Raw genomic sequence first — 21,255 nt, 5'->3', positions numbered from 1 at the left:
GAAATAAGTAAAAATGTCACTAATCAGAAAATCATTTGAAAATCTGGAAAATACGAGTCGATATATCATAAAAAGGTGAAATTTGGAAAAAAATACGAATCGATATATCTTATAAACGAAAAAACTCAAATATTGAGCTGAAATTACGTCATTACATTGTAAAATGTGTCAAAAAAGCTCAAAATTCAAAAAAATGAATTTGAAATTCGAAAACTACATATTAAAAAACCCTAAAACAAAAAAAACGGATATAAAATTCTAAAACTATACGTTAAAAAACCTTAGATAAGAAAAATATCTAATCTGTAAGCGCTCCTATAGTTTCAAAAAAGTAAATTTTCCCTCCAACCCACGGTATTCACGACATCAGCCCACTGTCACATGGTAAATTTCATAAAACCCCACCGTGGACTAACCGCTCTCAACCAGGTCCCTAATGTTTTGAAAACACTACTTAACCCCCTAAACCACGGTCAATCTCTCCTAACCGTGGGATACACTGTTCCCACGATCAGACTGTCGAACTTCGGATGCATTTTTCGACAAAAAGTTAGTCATTTCGACCTCCAATTTCAACATAAATCAAATCTACATAGGCTATAACACAAAACTTCTCAACAAATTCAATGAAAACAACCAAGAATCAAAACATTTTAAGCATTGTTTAAAATCGAAACCCTAAAGTTTCAAACCACAAAATCTCACTCAAATCTCAATAATATGAACAATAACTTGATTCAAACAAGATTACGGAATATATATTAATCTTCTTTGCCATTTTCGGTCGTCAAAAAGCACGAAAATCACCGAAAATCTCTTCGACCGTGGGATGACCGTAGAGAGTGAATTTTCTTTGAATTTCTACAATGGACCGTGGAAAGATTACCGTGGGAAATAAGAAAATTTTCTTTGTTTATATATAGGGGCAGTTTGGTCATTTAACAAAATTGGGTATTTTTGCTTTAACATGATTGTTTTGGACAATTTTGCTTAAAACCTCTTAATTTTGGCCATTTATTATAATTTCCCCTTAAAAAACAAAAAAAAAAGGTCAAACGACTATTTCCCACCCAAGGTTTGATGTTTTCTCAAAAGTCCCCCCTTTAACTATGGAAACACTAAATACCCACCCATGGCCGGTTAGATTTAACCAAACCCTAACGCCTGAAAATTTTATCTCTTTTTGCCCCCCTAAACTTTAAAAACTAAAAATTTTCCCTCAGCCTAAGTTTTAAAAAATGGCAGTTTCACCCTAGGGTTTGGTTTTGAAAGCTCCGGCGACCGTTCCGGCTCCATTGCCGACGGCCTCTCCCTCTCGAAGCAGCCTCTCCTTCTGGCGAATACTTTCCTCCCATTTGGAGGCTCGATCAACGTCGAAAACGCCCTGGGAGACGAAGAACTTCGTCGGGGAAGACAAAGTTCTTCGTCTCCCCATACGAAGATGAAGTCGTCGTCTTCCCAGAGGTCTTCTTTTGGGAAGACGACGGCTTCGTCTTTGTCTGGGGAGACAAAGAACTTCGTCTTCCCCGATGAAGTTCTTCGTCTCTCAAGGTGTTTCCGACGCCAATCGAGCCTCCAAATGAGAGGAAAGCATTCGCCGAAAGGAGAGACTGCTTCGGGAGGGAGAGGCCGTCGGCAATGGAGCTGGAACGGTCGCCGGAGATTTCAAAACCAAACCCTAGGGTGAAACTGCCATTTTTTAAAACTTAGGCTGGCGGAAAATTTTAGTTTTTAAAGTTTAGGGGGTAAAATTAGATTCTATTTTAGTTTATTTTTTATATTATAGCAAAAATGACGATTTTACCCCTATCACCGTTAGGGTTTGATTAAATCTAACCGGTCATGGGTGGGTGTTTGGTGTTTTCATAGTTAAAGGGGGGACTTTTGAGAAAACATCAAACCTTGGGTGGGAAATAGACGTTTGGCCAAAAAAAAACTTGCATAGATCAGACCTCTAATAGCACCAAAAAACTCAACTTGGCCTCTTTGGTGTTGCGAAGGCCATATCTGTCCTTGGCTGGTTGGCTAGAGTTTTTTATGGCCTTTATTGGCACCACCGTGAGACCTCCATGGTTTTTACGATTTCCGATAAGACGTCCAATGGCATTTCATTACCGTTGAAGCCACCAACGTCAATAATTTGTGCGAGGTTTAATATAAAAATGCACTTTTCTGATTAAGTTATCAAGACAAGCTCTCCATATTCATAGCACTTGCACTTGTATAATAATTTTAGTATTATTTAAAGTATAACTCTTGGGATTACAATGAAGGATTTCTATTACTTATTTATGCCTTGGAATAACATTATTATGATTGTGAAAGCCCATCAAAATTGATTTTTGACAAGTTGATTATGTCACAAGGCATTGTGTGATGTGATCTCTGATATCAGCTACAGGGGCAGGGACTTCCATGGAGACAAAATTATACAAAAACTCTGCCACTATGGTGGTGCTTGGGCCAACCACACGCTTTTCCTCCGCTTCTTCTGCTGGTTTGCTACACTTTCGAAACACTTCTGTTGCATCAATACGATGAATATTCCACCTCTTGACGTTTCTCAGTCGATGTATCTTCTTCAATTGCCGACATGCCAATTCACAAGTGTTGTCTTTAATCTTTTGAATGGCTTTTTTAAGTGCCTTCTTTCGATTCTCCTCATCAAGAAACGTTTCTTCTTTGAAGTATTCATCAAACTCTGGCACCCCGATTGCTTTTCTTATCCCTTTTGAATAATCCGCTGTGCGATCAAATATATTTCTCACTTCATCCACCATCCCATTTTCGATCATCCTGTCAACTCGGTCTGACAAAAATGAATGTAGCACAGGCATTGATACGTCTACCCAGAGAAAGCAACAGTCGTATCGTGTTCGAAATATGAAATCTTTATCATCAATCAAGGCCTCAATGTATGAGTTAGAGCCTCCAACAATGATTGGAAGCTGACCCCGATTCGAAATCGAGTCAATGGCTAGTGAAGCCACTTCACAGAAGTTTTCAGCTGTGAAGTCGTCGTTAGGATTTAGAATTCCTAGCAAATGGTGGGGTATTCCACACTGCTCTTCCTCTGTGATTTTGTTGGTAGTTATGTCAAGTCCTTCAAACATTTGCATTTTATCAGAATTTATGATTTCTGCTGGAAATCGTCTCGCAAGGTCGATGGAGAGTTTAGATTTGCCAACTCCGGTTGCTCCCATTATAATCAAAACCTTCTCTTTCTGCCTTCTTGAAAGCAAAGGCTCCATTTTAAGCCTCTCAGTTGGTATGTCCAGTGAAGCCAGCAAAGGGCTTGTCTGATTGAGCAATAGCATTGAAATTCTCATGTTGAACCACTGAAAATACGATAAAAAGGTCAGTCATTTTAAACTAACACAATAAAAGATAAAACATTAATTCATTCATATATTTACGAGGACATGATTTGTTTTGCGGAAACTCAACTCACCCTTTTGTGTATTAAATGCGGCGAATGGAAAAGTGTTGAAGTCTCTTATTTGTCTTCAAAGTTCACGTGACTTCTTACAGGTTATGGCAAGCTGAGAGTAGAGCATTTATAATTGTAGGCAAAGGGTCCCAACTCCCAACTCAACGACAAAAATTTATGTCAACTTGAGTTAATTCTCACTGTCTCTTTCAAGTCAACTTTTATAATGGAGAAAAGTGGCTATAAGTTATAACAATATTCCCTTATAAATTAAGTTTTTATTACTTTGATTAGTCGTCAGAATGACAGACAATCTTAGAGGAAATGATTTGTAGTATTTGTTTGCAGTGATTAAGTGACTTTCCATGCAGGCTGTTGCTCAAGGTAGCGTATAAAATTCTCAGCAAAATTTTTAAGGAACCAATATTTGATCAAAAAATTTATCAATACACAGCACTTCCTATTTGTTTTTTGAACTGGGTAAAAATTAAAAGTTGTTGATCCTCAAAGTAAGGCCATTTCTGCAAAGCTCAATGAAGAATCTTTACAGTACAGGCTGGACTCAACTGTACAAGGAGATGGAGGTCTTTATTTGAAAACATCTGATTCCCTTTTCCAACTTGATCTTTTGCATTTTCCCTTACGGTCCCCTGACATCATGGCGACAGATTAATTTGCAAGTTTAGGGTTTGCTTTGCAGTGAGTTATCTATCTATCGAATAAAAAAATGGGGTGATAATGAGAATTGTTGCGGTTTGTCTGATAGAAAGCGAAGGTGTTCATAATTGCGCGTTCCAGCACGAGTGGGCATCGATCAAATCACTTCAATCATCTGCAAATCAAGTCAACTCCAACACCTCCACTCCTATTATTTAATTACAGTAAATTACATTCTCTGCCACTTATATGTATAAATATATAATATCTTTTCCATTAAAAAATTTTAATTTGAAAAACTAAAGGAATAAAGGTAAAATAGTATTTTTATTATGTATAAATTTAAAAATAAATCATGACGATTTAACTTTTTTTATTATTTACCCAATCATAACGATTTAACTTTTTTTTTAATAAATTTAAAATTTTGTATTATATTCTTAAGGGAAAAGGACTATTTTCCACCCATGTTTTAGCCGTTTCTCAATCACATATCCACTCCAGATGAAAAACCCAATCACCCACCCAAAATTTAATTTGTTTGTTTTCACCCACATCTGTCGTTAAATTTTCCATTAAATAGAGGGGTAAAACCGTCATTTTACTGTTTATATTCCACTGATTTAATTCGATCACATTTTCTCCCTCCGATTTTAAAAGTTACACTTTACCCCCATCCCTAAACTTTAAAAAGTGACTTTCACCCCCTCAAATCCCTAATTTTTTTTTTCATTTTCCCTCCGCCCACCGACGACGACGTGGCTGGAGGGAGAGTGACGAGGGCTCGTCCATTCTTTGGACGACGCTCGTCCCTGGAATGGACTACAATCGTCCATTCTCTGGACGACGGAGCGTCGTCCATTCTGGACGACGCTCGGTTGTCCAGATTGGACGACGCTTCGTTCGTCCAGAATAGACGATGCTTCATCGTACAGAATGGACGACAATGGACGACGAAGCGTCGTCCAGATCTGGACGAAGCGTTGACCGTTTGGACGAAGCGTCGACCGTTCTGGATGACGGTCGTCCTTCTTGGACGACGATCGTCGTCCAGAGGTGGTCAACCTCTGGACGAAATCTTCTCAGCTGTCACCGAAAAAAGTGGTTGCATTTTAGGGGGGAAAAGTAAATTTTTTAAAACTTAATTAAGAGGACAAATGTTAGTTTTTCAAATTAAAGGGGAAAAATGAGATAAAATTTTAATTATTTAATATTATTGATGAAATTACTAATTTACCCCTTAATCTAACTGAAAAACATGTAGGTGGAACAAACAGATTAAATTTTAGGTGGATGATTAGGTTTTTCATCTGGTGTGGGTACATGATTGAGAAACGGCTAAAACATGGGTGGGAAATAGTCCTTTGCCCTATTCTTAAAATCGAAGTTATCATCAATTCATGTTGTCACTGTTGTTGATTAAACAACAACAACACAGATGCAATCCAAAAAGACAATGACATATGACAAAGAGGTGTTGGGCCTCGGTTATTGGCCTAGCGCCATCCTCAACCTACTCTATGGGCCTTCAACGGGCTTAGAAGGCTCGGCGAACCGTGAAAAGAAACTCAGAGTGGGCCCTGAGTAGGTGGGACCAAATCCAACGAAATGATAGGCGAAGAAGATGCCTTGGGTCTAAAAATGGTTGGGTTAATTTGTTTGCTTTGGATTTGGTTCCTAAAACTGAAACAAAAGAAGTTAGGGACGTGGAAGTGGCATTCAGGTGAGGCGAGGGTAGGGTGCCAGCGAGGAAAAACCACCGGAGTTGACCGTGCTCTTCATTGTGATGGCTATGGCTTTCATATCACGTGCATGCTGTCGCTCCGCCTTCAGAATCATACTCTTGCTGCTCCTCTTCGCCTTCATTTGCATTGCCTGTGTTTGTCTCCCCGTTGAAAAGGCATACATTTCCTACACTTCATATTCTTGAAAATTTTCTGTTTGGTTTGTGATCATTTATTGAATATTCTTCTTACAGATTTTGCAGGAGTTTTTGTTATGGATTAAGCAAGATCTTGGGCCATGGGGTCCGGTTGTTATGTGAGTTTCTCATGCTTACAATTTATGCTGAATATTCATCTCATATCTGTAAATAATTATGCCTCCTGAAGGTGAAGTCAATCTCAGAAAGTATTATTGAATTCTGATGAATGTTATTCCTAATGAAATAAATTTTCAATGTTTTTTTGAGTTTGAATGTTTGGCTTCATAATTCATATATAACTGTTATTTCCCGGAATTTCTCAGGACTGCTGCATACACTCCTCTGGCAATTTTTGCGATTCCTACTTCAATACTTTCAGTAGGATCAATTTTTTTTTTCATTTTAATTCTTTCGGAATTGATATAATTCTTATATTGTATTGGTGCGACCAGAGTTTCATTGTTTTCTGGGGATTTTACAGCTTGGAGGTGGTTATCTTTATGGACTGCCTCTGGGATTTGCCATTGATTCTGTTGGTGCAACCGTGGGTGCAACTGCTGCATTCCTTATTGGTAGAACAGTAAGTTTCTTGAACCTGAAATTGCGCACGTCATTCTATTAATTGTTAATGACAATGCAAACAGCCCATCCTTTAAACCTTAATTAGAGATATATGAAAGAGAGTATCCATTTTGTTCTGCTTTCCTGAAATCTTGGGTAAATAATCTCAGTTCCTATGCTAAAAGGGAAATGTTGCAATATTTATATTCTATTTATATATTTTTTTTTAGTTTTATTGTTATTAATATGTGCATTTTGGTTTGTCTATTTTCATATGCATCTATCTAGTTGTATCTTACGTTATACTCTAGTGCAGTTTGGAAGATCATATGTCATCTCCAAGCTAATGAATTATCCTAAGTTTCAGGCAGTCACTATGGCAATCCAGAAATCTGGTTTTAAGGCAAGAATTCTTCAATTCTTTGCGAGAAAATAACTTCCAAGAATGTGATAAACACTTGATTGCTAATTTACCCATTCTTTTACAGTTGCTCTTCTTTATTTTATTAGTTGTCAGATTGATCAACATTCATACATTAAGCGACTGATTTGTTCTGATTCTTAGCCTTTGTCCTTTTTCTCTTGATTTATCCAACAGATAGTTTTTCTGCTTCGGCTTGCTCCTTTACTTCCATTTACCGTTTTAAATTATTTCCTCTCTGTGGCTCCCGTTCATATAGGCGAATACATGCTGGCTTCTTGGTTGGGAATAATGGTAATAAAGCAATCCGCTTTTTTTCACTTGAAGGATTAGTTCATAAGCTTCCAGTATTATGCTATATCAACTGTGCTAATTTTGATGTAAAAATTTCATTCAGTTACATACTTTGAGCTTTATTTATTTGATATTTCGTTTTGTTGATTGTAATATTGATTATTGACAAGTGATCTCCTGATTTGCTTCTTCCGACAGCCGAGTACATTTGCTTTTGTGTATGTTGGAACAACTTTGACGGATCTCTCTGATGTCATGCATGGATGGAATGAAATTTCAACAACTCGAAGGGTTAGTGTATTGCCCTCTTACTTTGATTAGGCTTAAAGCTGTGAAGATGCTGACAGACAATTTAACATTAATTTATCAGGAAATAGTTTCATCTCCATTGCATTCTGCAATGCTTCAGTTCATCCGTAGCATAAGCAAACCGATAACTTATTGATATTATATCATAGAGAAAATGTCTTAGGCTACTGCAGTTGGGTTTCCGATAGCATCTGGAATTAAAATAATTCCTTGTATCCTTGTTTTATATGCTGCATTTGCTTGTGGATGCAGGTACTTATGGCATTGGGCTTTGTGATGTCTGGTGAGTCTTCATTGACCCTTCATTTTATCCTTTTTTCCACTTTCTGTCTTAAATCACTTCCTTATTGCGAGATTGAATATTGCAAAACATAGATTCATAATAAGAATCAAATAAAGACTTGAAGGAATTGATTTTGATTTTAACTTTTTGTAGCTACAACTTAAACTGGTGAATAATTGACATTATTCTTTCTGCATTGTGGTTGGACATAGTGATTCTGATAATGTGTATTACTAAAGTTGCGAAGGCTTCTTTGGACAAAGCACTGGTTGAGAATTCAGAAAAGCGTGTATTCATCACAACAATGCTGCCCATTGTGGTAGATTCTTCGTTGGAGGTTCAGAAGCCTCTCATTCAGATAGGCCTAAGGGAAGAAGAGGAAGAGAATGAGAAACAAAGGCTTATTTAATTTTCAATCTTTCCTCACTTTTTTTTTTTTCCTTAATTAGTAGGCCGTCGCAATAGAAGTGAGCTCTTAGGAATACCAACTACCTAGGGGAAAACTTAACCTTTTTTCGTAAATATCTAGCCATTTTGGATTGTGTAGCCTCTTTGCTTTCAGCTTTTACTATTTATTGATTCATTCATTTCTTTATCCTTTTTTTTGGTTTCCCTAGAGAAAGGTTTCCTTTCACTGTTAAACAATGTGCTACATTCATCAAACCATTTAAGTGAAAAACAAAGAAAATTAAATGTACTACTTTCACTTCATTGCAAGCTTCAACCAGTAATTTGCTATGACAAAATGGTAAAAAGCCATAACTTCTGGCCCTATTTCTGAATGTACTTTCAACTAAGTTGAACGCCTAGAGGTAGGAGGATAGTTAACAAAAAGAAAAACCATGAGATAGTTGCCAAGCATCTAGGAGGATTGGTGTAAATCTTCAACCAAAGACATTGGCATCATGTACAGGCCCCTGCTCTCCAATAACTGGCTTGCCGCTGATGGGTTCCCCTCCAGCAACTTCCCCATCATCTCTTCCAGAGGTTCATTTGTCATCTGTCCATTGATAACATAGTGACCAAATCCCTGAAAACCATCAGCATTGGGGCTTGCTTGTCAACTGCATTATGATGATCTGACATAACTTCTTATTAGAAGATGGATAATACCTCAAGGAAAACAAAAGGAGGTGAAGCTGATTGGCCTCCTAATCTGCTTCGGGTTAGTTCCTGCATGATTGATTTCACCTTTGAATACATAACTACCTTAAAATTTTATATAAACACCTCCTCAAGTCAAACATATTTTCTTTAAACATTTTCAAAAACTGTAACTATAAGAATATAGCAGATATTTCAGACATGTTTTCTTTATAGAGTATAAGTATCAGAAGTGAAAAATATAGTAACCAAAATGATGATTGAGCAACCTGTATATTATCTTTCCGATATTGCATTATGATTGTAATGTGATGATCACGGAAATGAGATATAGAGGCACTACATGTGGGCACATCTGTAGTCTTTAATTAAGACATGACAAGGAACGCATACCTTTAATTGTAACTGCAGAAACTTTATATAGTCAATAGTGTCTTCCATTACAGTAGCTTGACTTCCCTACAAAATAAATAGTAAACCAACTATATAAAATTTTTAGATTTCCACAGAGTAGTTTATGTGCTCTGGCACGCCAGGAAGTATACACAAAAAGGAAGCGCTAGTTTGCCTTCTAGTTATCCCATCAGTGTATTGTCATTACAATTGTGAAGTCACAAAAACAGAAAAGAGATTAAGAAAATACAGGATAAACGGATTTCATGATGAGGAAACCCTGTGAGTACATGCTGTTAAATGGTCATCTTGAAAATGCTTTCTTAAATGTCATGAACAGATGCACAGACATATTACCTCTACAGAGTTCGGAAGCTGTTCTTGCAGTGCTCGTATTCTCTCAGATATTCGTACCCGTCGCTCCTGAATTAACATAAAGAACTTCAGGAAATTAAGTAATACCAAAGCAGGCCACTAGTCGTATTGAATCAATCTGAGTAATCATGTACTCATTTCAAAACGATACAGTAGCCATATTTGTTGGCCTGTTCAGTTCTGTGCGATTAGCATTTCAATGCATTGAGAAAGATGTTCTGCTTACTCGATCAACTGCAGAAGCTCTTTGTCTAGATCCACTGGAGCGTCCTTTGGACTGGCGAAAAGATGAAGTTTTTGTTACTCTTGGTTGAAGTTGGGACACGTTACAATTGTCTTCATATGGTTCTTGTGTCAACAATGTATGATTATGCTGCATTTTTAGCATTATGTGATGAATGATAAATCTGTCAGTTAAATTTTTAAACTTTGGTGATTGCTAGAGGCAATGTTCTCAAATTGTATTTGTAGATATAGAGATAGTTAAGAGAATCAACCTGAGCAAGGATCTGCTGCTGAAAGCTTGTAAACCTGTGCGCTGATTCTACTTCGTTAGGTGGGTTCTGAAATCTAACCTGCAGTGCACACATAATAAAAGATCTTAACCCCTGTTCTTGTTATACAAAATCATAATCAGATATTCAGCATATTCTAGCCTCTATTTAGGCAAACTACCATATGAGAACTCAGTTCTGGGAACATATCTCCTGTATTAAGCGGTCGAATTATGCTCTCCAACTGTTAGTAAATTGAAATAAGGGCAAAAGCTCTTTTACTACTAACAAAAGACATATGATTGTCACGCAGTTGAACATAAGGGCAGATTACTTTACCTTCAAAGCATCCATGGAAAGGAAAGAATCAGCAAGTTCATAATCACAAGCCTTCCCTAGATTGTTGATCAATAACTCTCTCTGCGTTTGGAAGACACAAAAATCAGACTGTGTGCTGCAAATAGGTGAAGTAATGGTCTCCAACATATCAGCACCAGTAGCATTTTCAAGAAACGTGGAGTTGTCTGCAAGAAATTCAACATAACTGCGAGGGGCTTTCGGGAAGTTTGTCCAAGGATGCAAAGGCAGAGCATTAGGCTGGCTACTGATTCTTCTTGCTTCCATAAGAGATTGCTGATTTGGGTAATCTTCCGGTCCATAAGACAGACCACTGCAATTCCCACCTATATTCAATGACATCAACTGCAGAAGGTTCTCCTGTTCACTTTGTCCTTCCATACCAGACCAACCAAAAACTTACCTTAGCTATTAAGAAAACCAAAAAAAAAGAAAAAAATGAATACTATAATCAAAATAAACAACAAAGAAACACTAACTAAAAGTTCAGTAATACAAGCAATTTGCTATTCCACATAAAAGAAATAGTGATAATAAAGAAATGAGCTGCCCCGATTTCAAATCTATCGTTAAAACAGAGAAGATAGTCTGATCTGCAATAGAAAGATTTTTCAATCTGCTTTCTGATCTGAAATTTGAAAAGAAAATGTGACAAATCAAGAAAAATCACATTCTCTGAGTCATATGTTAAAGTACAACATTGACAAGCAAAGCAAGGAAGAGACAGATGGTGCAAGCACTCATATGAAAGTAAAAACATACAACTTCTTGATGGGAACTGATTTAAACACGATGAGAAATTCAATTTGTTATAGCTTCTGATCATGTAAACAAACAACAACAAACGTAATAGAGAAATAGCATAAACATACAAGAAGAAGCTACATAAAAAACAACACCATAAAAAAGAAAATAATAATGCAGGTGTGAGAAGTTTTACTACTTACTAGAGAAGAAGAAGGAGGCAAGGTTTTGGGGTTAAAATTTTTAGGGCTTAGTGTCGTTAGTTATATGAGAAATACAAACGAGGGAAATGGTTGCTTGGCCTTCGCCACCTTTGGTTTGTTTGGCTATGAATGGTACGTATGTACATTCTACTGCATAGCTGTAAAATGCAGGTAACGGAAAGTGCCCCTAAAGTTTGTTACCAAATGTTTTTTAAACCTGAGCGGTAGTAAAACTATATATCTTATTGATTTACGATTTGATTGGTTGAATTAGTTCGATTAGTTAGTCGAACCGGCCAATTTCAATTTAAACTCTATAGTTGAATAAATACCTGTAATTAATTGAATTAACATTTTATAATAATATATAATTATTCGATTAATTAATATGAGTTTCATCTATTAAACATTCCTATATCTACTATTACAAAGAGTCAGTACAACATTAAATTTGTTTATTTATATATTTTTTGATTGAATTTGACCAATTTTTTAATGGATTAATAATTACATGAAAACCAAAGTAAATTATATATTGATTTTTAATTGAATTGGTTGAACATATCGAACTAGTTCAATTTTTAAAACATTGTTACGTGTTGGAATTCTTAAAGGTAAGATTAATTAAATCAAAATAGAGTGCATTCTGATTCCCATTAGATTTCTAGAAATTAACAATACACCTCATTATTTATGTCATCCTATTGTAATAAAAATTCATTTCGAAATTTGAATTATAAGCAAAGGCCAAAGGATTATTTTCCATTAAAGTTTTAACTCAATTTCAAAAACACTTTTTCAGTAGTTTAAAAATCAAATACTTATCTATAAGCTAATTATATTAGAATTTTCTATTAAAGGTAAAGGTAAAATTGTTATTTTACTATTAAACCCTTAAAATTTATATGATTTCTCTCTCTTAATTTAAAAACTAACAATTTTTCTTGATAATTAAACTTTAAAAAGTTGTATTTTTCCTTATAGGGTTTCAATTTTCCAGGTGGCTCAACAAATTTGACCATCGTAGAAAAAAAGTGTCAACAATCTGAATGATGTTTCATCATCGAGAAGTGTCGTCCAGATTTGGACGACAGACGATGCTTCATCATCCAAACGTCATCCTTTCATTGTCCAGCCATCCTTCCAGACCCTATAGGGGAAATGGTAACTTTGAATCCTAAAGGAAAATTGTTAATTTTTCAAACTAAGAGAAAAAAATATACAAATTTTTAGGGTTCAGTGATAAAATGATAATTTTACTATTGTCTCTAATAGAAGTTAATCTATGGATAAGTGTTTGAATTTTTAAACTATCACAAATGTACTTTTAAGATTAAATTAAAACTTCGATGGGAAATAGACCTTTGGCCTAAACAAAATGACATGACATGATTCAATGTGATCCATCATACCATGTCAAAACATGAGAATATGACTCCCCAAAGGGTAATTTAGTCTTTTTGCACTTGGGTATGGTATAGGTTTGCCAATTAATCCACTCTTAATGTATCATTGGTGGTGTTTGTCTTAGAAATTGCTATTACCGGTAGGGTTTCCACAAATGGAAGTTGTTTGACAAGTTTGCACAAAGCCACACTCTCTATTGTAACTCCTGGATAACTTTAAATGTGATAAAGAACTTCCCACTAATCATCTCCTATTTGAACACAATCTGGGTGACGCCCCAACTTTATAAACAGAGCAAACACAATCAACATGATCTTGTTGTCTAACAACAAATCATACTAACAAATACCAGGTCATTTAGACAACTTCATGGCAACAACTAGTTAGTATAGCTCAACAAAGGAAGGGGATTGGTCGTGGTCAGTGGAGGAAGGATGAAACTTTTGGAACTGAGACGGTAGGTCTAGTGAGGGATTGTCAGTTGAGAATTTGAGAAATGGTGAGATTGTGAAATATAAAAGTTAGATTGGAAAGGAAAAGACAAATAATTACAAGTTTTAAGTTTCGTTTGTGAACTCAAAAGAAGTGAATAATTAAAAATATTTTATAAATAATTTTTTATACATTTACCTTATAGGATTTCAATAGCCTAGTCAAATTTGAATAAGAACTAGTTTAAACTCAATTCGAATTTATAATACTTAACTTAAATTTAAGCTAGTTTGAATTGGTACACAACATTATTTAAAGATTGCTTGTAGGGTAAATACAGTATAATCAGAGAGACAGATGGTGTGTTGTAGAGAAAAACAAGTTGAGTTAACTTGACTATAACTCATTCGATATGAACATGGATTTGAACTCAAATTGGTTCCGCTTGAATATATGCAAACCTATATAAAGACAGAATACACAATTTACTTTGTAAAGAGATGCAATTTTATCTGTCGGCTAATTGAGTAATTGGCAATTTGTTTATAAAAATTAATTACCAGGTTACACAGTCAATCTTAAATCTTTTCAACTACTTCAACCACCATCATTCATCAATTTGTATTGTTATTATTATTCTTCATTTGCCTTCTTCAACTCCATTTTTCCATTGAATATCTAATGATCTTCATCGTCAAGATTGTAATATAAGTTTCAGAGTATGAATAATGGAGAGTTTAACTTTATTGAATTATTTGTAATGCAATTTCTTCCTTGAGTGCATATTCATGTATTTATGGAACTGAAACTTGCCTCATTGATGCATAAGTATCAGCTATAAAAATCAAATCCGGAGGCTAGAGACAATTATCCCTCCTCCAAGACATTTCATAATTTCATCAATATTTGACTCTACTTGTGTAACAGAGTCGGCTGATGGCACCACCACCTGCAAAATGCATTAAACTTCATTAGTATACTTCATCAGTAGTGTTTGTAAGTCTTGTGTTATGATTGGAGTTAGTTTGGTAGCTTAATCAGAGCAACAAAACAGAAAAGGACATTAGGTTACCAATTCCAAATACCAGTTTAATTTTAAAAAATAAAAATAAAACAGTCATAACTTAAACAAATAAAACATAAAAAAGTTTTCGCCAAGAGCCACCCATTCTTGCCATTTCTGCAGAATGTTCACTTCCACAAACAGAATCCTAATACAACATAAAAAAAAAAAAAACTTAAGAAAGCGTTCATTTGGTTTATTTCAATCTATTGAAAGCTGATCAAGATAAGTTTTTCACCTTAGTTTCTAGATTTTGATTCTGAGAAATGTCCCGAAAAAAACTAGAGAGAGGGTTCAAATTAGAATGGATTAGCCTGGGTGTGACTCTGTGTAATAGTCTTTTGCATTGGCATAAAGATCACAATCTGTAAACTTCTACAAAAATTGGATTTTGAAAATATACCAAATAATTTGTAACACCTCTCTTTTGAATCATCCCCCTAACAATAAATATCTCGAGAAGACATGTCACGTATAAATAAATATTTAAATTAAAACACTTATTAATTATAGATGAATGAGTAATATTATATATTTATTGGAATTAAATTAACGTGTTAAAAAGTATCTCGAAAATGAGTTTAATAGTTTCAAATAGATTTACTATTCCCAACGTGCATAATTTCATAAAAAAATATTAATTAAGACAATGAAATAACAGTAGCTAAAATTGTCATTTAGTGTGTCAATCCACTCGTCTCTTGGGTATCTCTTATAGGCATTCGTATCAAATGCATGTCGAATTGAGCAGCCATCTTAGGTACCTCTTATAACCATAACTGAGACGGATACCCATCTCAGGTACCTTTTAAAACCATAATAAAGATGAACACCCATTTTAGGTGTCGTTTGCCTCCCCTTAAAACAACGAATTATTTTCATTCCACTTCCAAAGACCGAGACATCTCATCAATCGGTCTGTGCATTCTCAATACCAAGATGTCACATGAACTCACCTTCGACGCAATTCACCCATAGTTATAAACAATTATACCATGTTTTCAAACTTAACCCCTTATAATCTCCTCATGAATATCCTCAACAAAATCTCACCATTTCATGCGTCCTTGACGTACCTGATTGGACACTCATCTCAGATGCCTCGTATGCTTTCATATTGGACGAGACATCTCTTACGTCCATATTCATCAAATTCAAACACCCATATCAAGTATCACTCATATCATCTTTACGTATTTAATAAATTCTACTTTCGCCCTTATTCGGAATCGAGATGTCTCAACAATCGGTTCAAGCACTCTCAAGACTAGTATATCTCATCAATTGGCCTCTCATACAATTTATAAATGCTTATACCCTCATTGTGATTATGTTGACCTATGTAATTTATTGATTAAATATGAAGAACGGCCGACAGAAGCATTATTCAAGGCAATAAATTAAACTCATGCATATAGCTATACAAAATCATATGATGAAGTCATTTGTTTACTTAACAAGCTCAAGAATCAAGTGTTGGTGTTTCACCGATGGCTAAGATTCCTTTAAATGGTACAAGTACGCCCTAACATGTGTGGATGTGCACATTGGATACCACTTGTAAAAATGCATTTTAATATGTAAGCATTGGATCCCAGCCTATGAAAGTGTTATTTAAATGTGCAGGTGCACCTTAATCCATACGGGTGTGCACACAATATAACAGCTTGTAAAGATGCAATATAAGTGGTTTATGTGAATCTTAATTCCTATAGGGGTGCGTAGAAAACCCTGGCTCAAACAAATACATTTGCATGCAATCTTATGTGTTTCCTTTTTTTCTCCGCTTCAAAGTTCCCATTTTTACGGTGATCAAAGTTTTGGCTCCTACCAAATGTGTATGTTACACGGTAGGCATTCACACCAAACTTTCGGTGTGCATGTCGCATAATCGACGTGTGTTGTGCACATTTGACATGCACTATGCCTGATGCAGGCACTTAATAAACACCAATCATGCACCTCACTATAAATGCGGCTTTTGTCGACGACGAATAACAACCCAACATCAGTGAATAACGACCCAGCATCAGTGAATAACGACAAGACCACTAGTGGATCTTTTGTCACCAATGTCTCTAGCCCAATCAGCATCAGTGAATGCCTGTATAGTTAAAATTTTTGTTAGTCTAATAAGTAGCCCATATGATTGTGTTCCTTTTATATATATGAGCACTTTTTTGCAGGCCTGCCATTGTAACTCCATTGGCCCCTTGAGAAATTGGCTCAACTTATTCACAGCAAAGGAAAGATCTGGTCTTGTCATGGTCAAGTACTAAAGAGCTCCAATAATGCTTTTATAGTATGTAGGATTGGCATAAGTACCACTGTCTCCTAAGAACAACTTTGTTCCAACTGCTATAGGAGTCTGACATGGCTTGGAATCACCCATATATGTCTTCTGGAGCAATTTTGCAACATATTTAGATTGGATGAGAAGTAACCTTTTCTGACTTCTCTATGCTTTTATGCCTAGAAAAAATTTAACTCTCCTAGATCCTTTAATGAAAACTCAGTATTTAACTCCTGAATAAGAGCACCAATATAAACTAAATCAAGGCCTGTTAAAAGAATGTCGTTGACGTATATTAGAGCATATACTCTCACCTTAACACTGTTCAAAATAAAAAGGCTAGAATCAGACACTACAATAGTAAAACCTCTCATTAGTAAAGCATTTTTCAGTTTTTCAAACCATGTTCTAGGTGCCTGCTTGAGACTATTGAGAGCCTTTCGAAGTCTGCATACAAAATGAGGCCTATTCAAATCCACAAAGCCTTGAAATTGTTGCATATATACTTTCTCAACCAAATCACCATTAAGGAAGGCATTATTGATATCAATTTGGTGTATAGCCCAATCATATGTCATTTCTAAAGTTAGAATGACTCTGATAGTTAGTGACTTCACAACAGGGCTAAAAGTATCTAGAAAATCTACCCTTAGGGTTTATTGAAACCTCTTAGCCACTAACCTTGCTTTTAACTTTTGCACAGTCCCATCAGTATTCAACTTAGTTTTGAACACCCACGTATGACCAATTACATGTTGGTCTTTACTCTGTGGAATAAGCTCCCGGGTGTGATTTCTCTTTAATGCTTCAAACTCTTCTTGTATAGCCCTATACCAATTTGGATGAACCAAAACTTCTGTCACATTCTCAGGTTTCTTAGGAGCAGTTAAGGCTACTAATGAAAGCTTTCTTGGAGTAAGCAAATGTCCAGACTTTGCTCTGGTAATTGGGATAACAAGGTTAAAGTGTACTAATGTAACATCCCTCCTTAGAAGTACTACCAACCAAAGGAGAAATGTTACGAATTAATATTCAGAGGTCTATTTTTTTTATCTTTTAAAATACTTTAACATGAACGCATCACTAAAAGTGTTTAGAAATTATTTTAAGAAAACTGAAAATCTGGAAGTAAATAAAAGATATATATACTCATATGAAAACTCATCTAAAAGTATCTAAATACGTGGAGTAATCATATACAGTTGTACCATCATCTCAAAAAGGTCAAAAATCGATAAGAACATGTCATTGTATGCATGTAATATAAACCAGAGATAACCTGCTCCAATCGGATCTACCTACACTGACCTGACCCTGTCTCACAACTACCTCGATCACATGTACCTACAATCATGAAAGAAAAGGAAATGAGTGATAAGAACACTCAGTAAAGGGAAAGAATTAAGTAAACTATTTTCTTTCCTGTTCTAACTCACTCTCGGGACTCAACCTCACTTATAACCACCATAAGAAATCGAGGGGATAATCTAGTTCATGCTTTATTATTTGGGTCATATTTTATCTCATCTAGTGTCTATTTGATACTTTCTAGAAGCTAACTATAGGGATTTGACACTTTTCTAAGCTCAAGCTCTTTTCCTTTCTCTCACTACACCATTTCTGAATCTGAATTGAGCTCTACTACAAGTATGCTCTACTGCAAACGGATCCTACTATGGGTTTATGTCCTACTATGGACATGCCCTTCTGTAGGTGGTGTAGTGCAAAGTGCTCTTTCATAGTTCATAGCATGCATATGGGTCTTATATCTTACTAATTTTGCTTCCATCTAAATCTATTCATAACTCACCATACCATACTTCTGGGATGACCCTTGAATCTTGAGCCCCAAATTCCTTTTCTTGTTTTTCTTGCTTTTCTTTCTTTTCCTTTCCAAAACTGTGAAATACTGTTCACAACCCTGTTCATTTGACAGGGTAGCCTCCTTTTTCATACAATTTCACAGTCCAAACGATTTCTAATTCATACAAGCTATATATAGTTGAAAAAAGGATTCAAAGAGATTTCCAACAAGCCATAATAGCACTTATAATTCATTAGATAAGGCAGTCAAAATGTGAGATAAAATCAGTGGCAAAAACTACCTCTTCTGTTTATTTTGTAAAGTAGTCCTTGTGGTTCATACAATATTTAACAGTCCAAATGATTCCCAATTCATACAAGCTATATATCACTGAAAAGATAATTCAAAGAGATTTCCAAAAAGATATAATATCGCTCATAATTCATTAAATAAGACAGTTAAAACATGGGATGAAATTAGTGGCAAAAACTGTTTTCACTGTTTATTTGGTAAAACAGTCCTTTTGGTTCATACAATATTTAACAATCCAAATGATTCCCAATTCATACAAGCTATATATCACTGAAAAGAGAATTCAAAGCGCTTTCTAACAAGATATAATATCACTCATAACTCATTAGATAAGATAGTCAAAACGTGGGATGAAATCAATGGAAAAAATTGTCTTCACTGTTTATTTGGTAAAACAGTCTTTTTGGTTTATATAATATTTAACAGTCCAAATGATCTCTAATTTATACAAACTATATATCATTGGAAAGAGGATTCAAAGAGATTTCCAAAAAGCTATAATAGCACCCATGATTCATAAGATAAGACAGCCAAAACATGGGACGAATGCAGTGGTAAAATTGTAAATATTATCCAACTCTCTGCCATCAACAAAATCACACACATAGACACCCCAAATGACAAAACAACATTTCTCAACTTCAAAATCATCATTTATAATATAGATCCAAGGAACCAAAAGCCTAAAACATGCAATATATCAAGGATGATACCCCTTACCTTATTTCAAGCCAATTTTTTTGCAAGTTGACTTCATTTTCCTTGTCTTGCTTCCTTTATCACCAAAATCACCTTAAATCAACACCAAAACATATTAACATATTCATATAACATGCCTCCAATACATATATAAGCATAGGTAAAGGGAAAAGGAAGAGATCTTTTAGTTACCAAGGCTTCTAAAGTGCTTCCTTTTCTTTTCTTTCCTTACTTGTCTTCCAAAACTCCTTCAAATCCTTCCTTTTTCTTCAAAAAGCAAAGAAAAAGCATGAAAAAGGCTACCTTTTCTAGAAGGGATGGGAAAATGATGGAAAAAGTGTAAAGGATACCTTTTTTTGACTTTTCTCTCCATATATATATATATATATATATATATATATATATATATATATATATATATATAAATACAAAAAGATAAAGAAAAAAGAAAAAAAGATAAAGAGATAAAGAGAAAGAGATAAATATATATAAATATATATATATATATAAATATATATATATATATATATATATATATATATATATATATATATATATATATATTTATCTCTTTCTCTTTATCTCTTTATCTTTTTTTCTTTTTTCTTTATCTTTTTGTATTTATATATATATAAACACACCCATACATATATATATTTAAAATGGGAAATATCTCAAAACATAGTCAAAAGACATAATTGCCCTTAGAACATACCTAAGGGTATTACAACTAGTCACTGAAGTAGGCTTAACTAAAGGATCAGTAGTTGTAGGCATAGAAATAGTAAGATCTAGAGAAATGCATACTAGAAACTCTGTGTTGGTTGGTGTGGATGAATTTTGTGATATAATTGGTGAAGTATAGGGAGTGGTGTTTGTGTTAGAATGATTAAATTGATGTTATGTAGTTAGTTGGGGAGAGTTTGTAGTATGTTCAATATTTAAGGGAGATAGTGGATTTGTTTGAAGTATTGGTATATCTTGTGGGGTATTGATATCAATGTTAAATGAACTTTTTGAATGTTTGTTGTGTAGACTTACATCTAAAGGAACTCTTCTAATGAGAGGACTAGATGGAGAAACTGAATTTGGAATATACAAACTGACAATTAGATTAGGTGAAGTGAAAGAATGTTCAGAAGACAAGGGAATGGACTAAGAGTTAAATTCAAAATTTAAATGAAAAGGGAAATCTGACTCATCAAATGTAACTGAAGCATATATGAAGACTCTACCACTTTTATTCATACATCAGTAACCTTTATGCACAAGACTATAACCTAAGAAAATACACTTTTGGGTATGATATTCAAGCTTGTGTTTATTATAAGGTCTTAAATAAGGATAACAAGCACAACCAAACACATTCAAGAGTTTATAATCAAGTTGTTTATTGAAGAGTAATTGAAGGGTAAGCTTTACGATAAGACAAGAGAATGAAGTCTGTTTATTAGATAAACAGAATTTTGAAATGCTTCCTACCAAAAACTCATCAACATACTAGCTTGTGCTAACAAAACAAGGCCAAGTTCCATTATATGTTTATGTTTTCTCTTTGTTCTCTCATTTTGTTGATGTGTATATAGGCATGGGTGTCTAAAAATAATACCATGGGATTCTAAGTAAGAGCTCAAAAGCCTATGTTCACCACCCCAATCTGTTTGAAGGGCTTTAAACTTGTTGTCAAATTATTTTT

General features: G+C 34.8%; 3 protein-coding genes and 1 long non-coding RNA gene across 17 annotated transcripts; 1 reads left to right on the top strand and 3 right to left on the bottom strand.

The window, feature by feature from the left end:
- Positions 1-2,254: 2,254 nt before the first annotated feature.
- LOC123224541 (adenylate isopentenyltransferase 3, chloroplastic) lies at positions 2,255-3,506 on the bottom strand. The gene is made up of 2 exons (XM_044648263.1): positions 3,452-3,506; positions 2,255-3,338 (listed from the first exon to the last, which is right to left on the bottom strand). The coding sequence occupies exon 2, from the start codon at positions 3,327-3,329 to the stop codon at positions 2,355-2,357; it is 975 nt and encodes a 324-aa protein (XP_044504198.1). The 5' UTR covers positions 3,330-3,338; positions 3,452-3,506; the 3' UTR covers positions 2,255-2,354.
- Positions 3,507-5,743: 2,237 nt separating this feature from the next.
- LOC123222664 (TVP38/TMEM64 family membrane protein slr0305-like) lies at positions 5,744-8,474 on the top strand. 6 transcript variants are annotated; one of them, XM_044645560.1, is made up of 10 exons: positions 5,744-5,987; positions 6,066-6,127; positions 6,335-6,389; positions 6,493-6,591; positions 6,889-6,975; positions 7,171-7,287; positions 7,486-7,578; positions 7,849-7,879; positions 8,033-8,047; positions 8,119-8,223. In XM_044645560.1, exons 1-9 carry the CDS (start codon positions 5,874-5,876, stop codon positions 8,041-8,043), a joined length of 669 nt encoding a protein of 222 aa, XP_044501495.1. In that variant the 5' UTR covers positions 5,744-5,873; the 3' UTR covers positions 8,044-8,047; positions 8,119-8,223. The 6 variants fall into 6 exon arrangements, with proteins under 6 accessions (XP_044501495.1, XP_044501492.1, XP_044501491.1 ...); XM_044645557.1 differs by lacking the exon at positions 8,033-8,047 and having other exon boundaries at positions 6,940-6,975; positions 8,092-8,474; XM_044645556.1 differs by lacking the exon at positions 8,033-8,047 and having other exon boundaries at positions 8,119-8,474.
- A 93-nt stretch (positions 8,475-8,567) lies between these two features.
- On the bottom strand, positions 8,568-11,689 carry LOC123222662 (transcription factor UNE12-like). Of its 7 annotated transcripts, none has more exons than XM_044645551.1 (8): positions 11,550-11,689; positions 10,585-11,010; positions 10,249-10,326; positions 9,978-10,124; positions 9,734-9,799; positions 9,377-9,442; positions 8,993-9,052; positions 8,568-8,879 (listed from the first exon to the last, which is right to left on the bottom strand). In XM_044645551.1, the coding sequence occupies exons 2-8, from the start codon at positions 10,981-10,983 to the stop codon at positions 8,742-8,744; spliced, it is 954 nt and encodes a 317-aa protein (XP_044501486.1). In that variant the 5' UTR covers positions 10,984-11,010; positions 11,550-11,689; the 3' UTR covers positions 8,568-8,741. The 7 variants fall into 7 exon arrangements, with proteins under 7 accessions (XP_044501486.1, XP_044501488.1, XP_044501482.1 ...); XM_044645553.1 differs by having other exon boundaries at positions 8,568-8,909; positions 9,978-10,028; XM_044645547.1 differs by having other exon boundaries at positions 8,568-8,909; positions 11,550-11,688.
- Positions 11,690-14,108: 2,419 nt separating this feature from the next.
- LOC123222572 lies at positions 14,109-19,640 on the bottom strand. Of its 3 annotated transcripts, none has more exons than XR_006503667.1 (3): positions 19,581-19,638; positions 18,053-18,088; positions 14,109-14,337 (listed from the first exon to the last, which is right to left on the bottom strand). It is a non-coding gene; the product is annotated as an uncharacterized LOC123222572 (long non-coding RNA). The 3 variants fall into 3 exon arrangements; XR_006503666.1 differs by having other exon boundaries at positions 18,024-18,088; positions 19,581-19,637; XR_006503665.1 differs by lacking the exon at positions 18,053-18,088 and having other exon boundaries at positions 19,581-19,640.
- Between the last annotated feature and the right edge of the window lie 1,615 nt (positions 19,641-21,255).

The sequence above is a fragment of the Mangifera indica genome, chromosome 8, assembly GCF_011075055.1.
Source record: "Mangifera indica cultivar Alphonso chromosome 8, CATAS_Mindica_2.1, whole genome shotgun sequence".
Classification (NCBI taxonomy): domain Eukaryota; kingdom Viridiplantae; phylum Streptophyta; class Magnoliopsida; order Sapindales; family Anacardiaceae; genus Mangifera; species Mangifera indica.
This window is presented reverse-complemented; position numbering and strand designations above follow the sequence as displayed.

Bases quoted from the DNA above. Each gene is read 5' to 3' on its own strand.
- LOC123224541 (XM_044648263.1), bottom strand. From the start codon at position 3,329: ATGAGAATTTCAATGCTATTGCTCAATCAGACAAGCCCTTTGCTGGCT.
- LOC123222664 (XM_044645554.1), top strand. From the start codon at position 5,874: ATGGCTATGGCTTTCATATCACGTGCATGCTGTCGCTCCGCCTTCAGA. The intron at 6,390-6,492 runs GTAGGATCAATT...GGGATTTTACAG, and splicing joins TTCCTACTTCAATACTTTCA to CTTGGAGGTGGTTATCTTTA. The intron at 7,880-8,091 runs GTGAGTCTTCAT...GGTTGGACATAG, and splicing joins ATTGGGCTTTGTGATGTCTG to TGATTCTGATAATGTGTATT.
- LOC123222662 (XM_044645547.1), bottom strand. From the start codon at position 10,983: ATGGAAGGACAAAGTGAACAGGAGAACCTTCTGCAGTTGATGTCATTG. The intron at 10,327-10,584 runs GTAAAGTAATCT...TGTGCACTGCAG, and splicing joins TTTCCATGGATGCTTTGAAG to GTTAGATTTCAGAACCCACC. The intron at 9,053-9,376 runs GTATGCGTTCCT...TCAATCATGCAG, and splicing joins TTCTGCAGTTACAATTAAAG to GAACTAACCCGAAGCAGATT.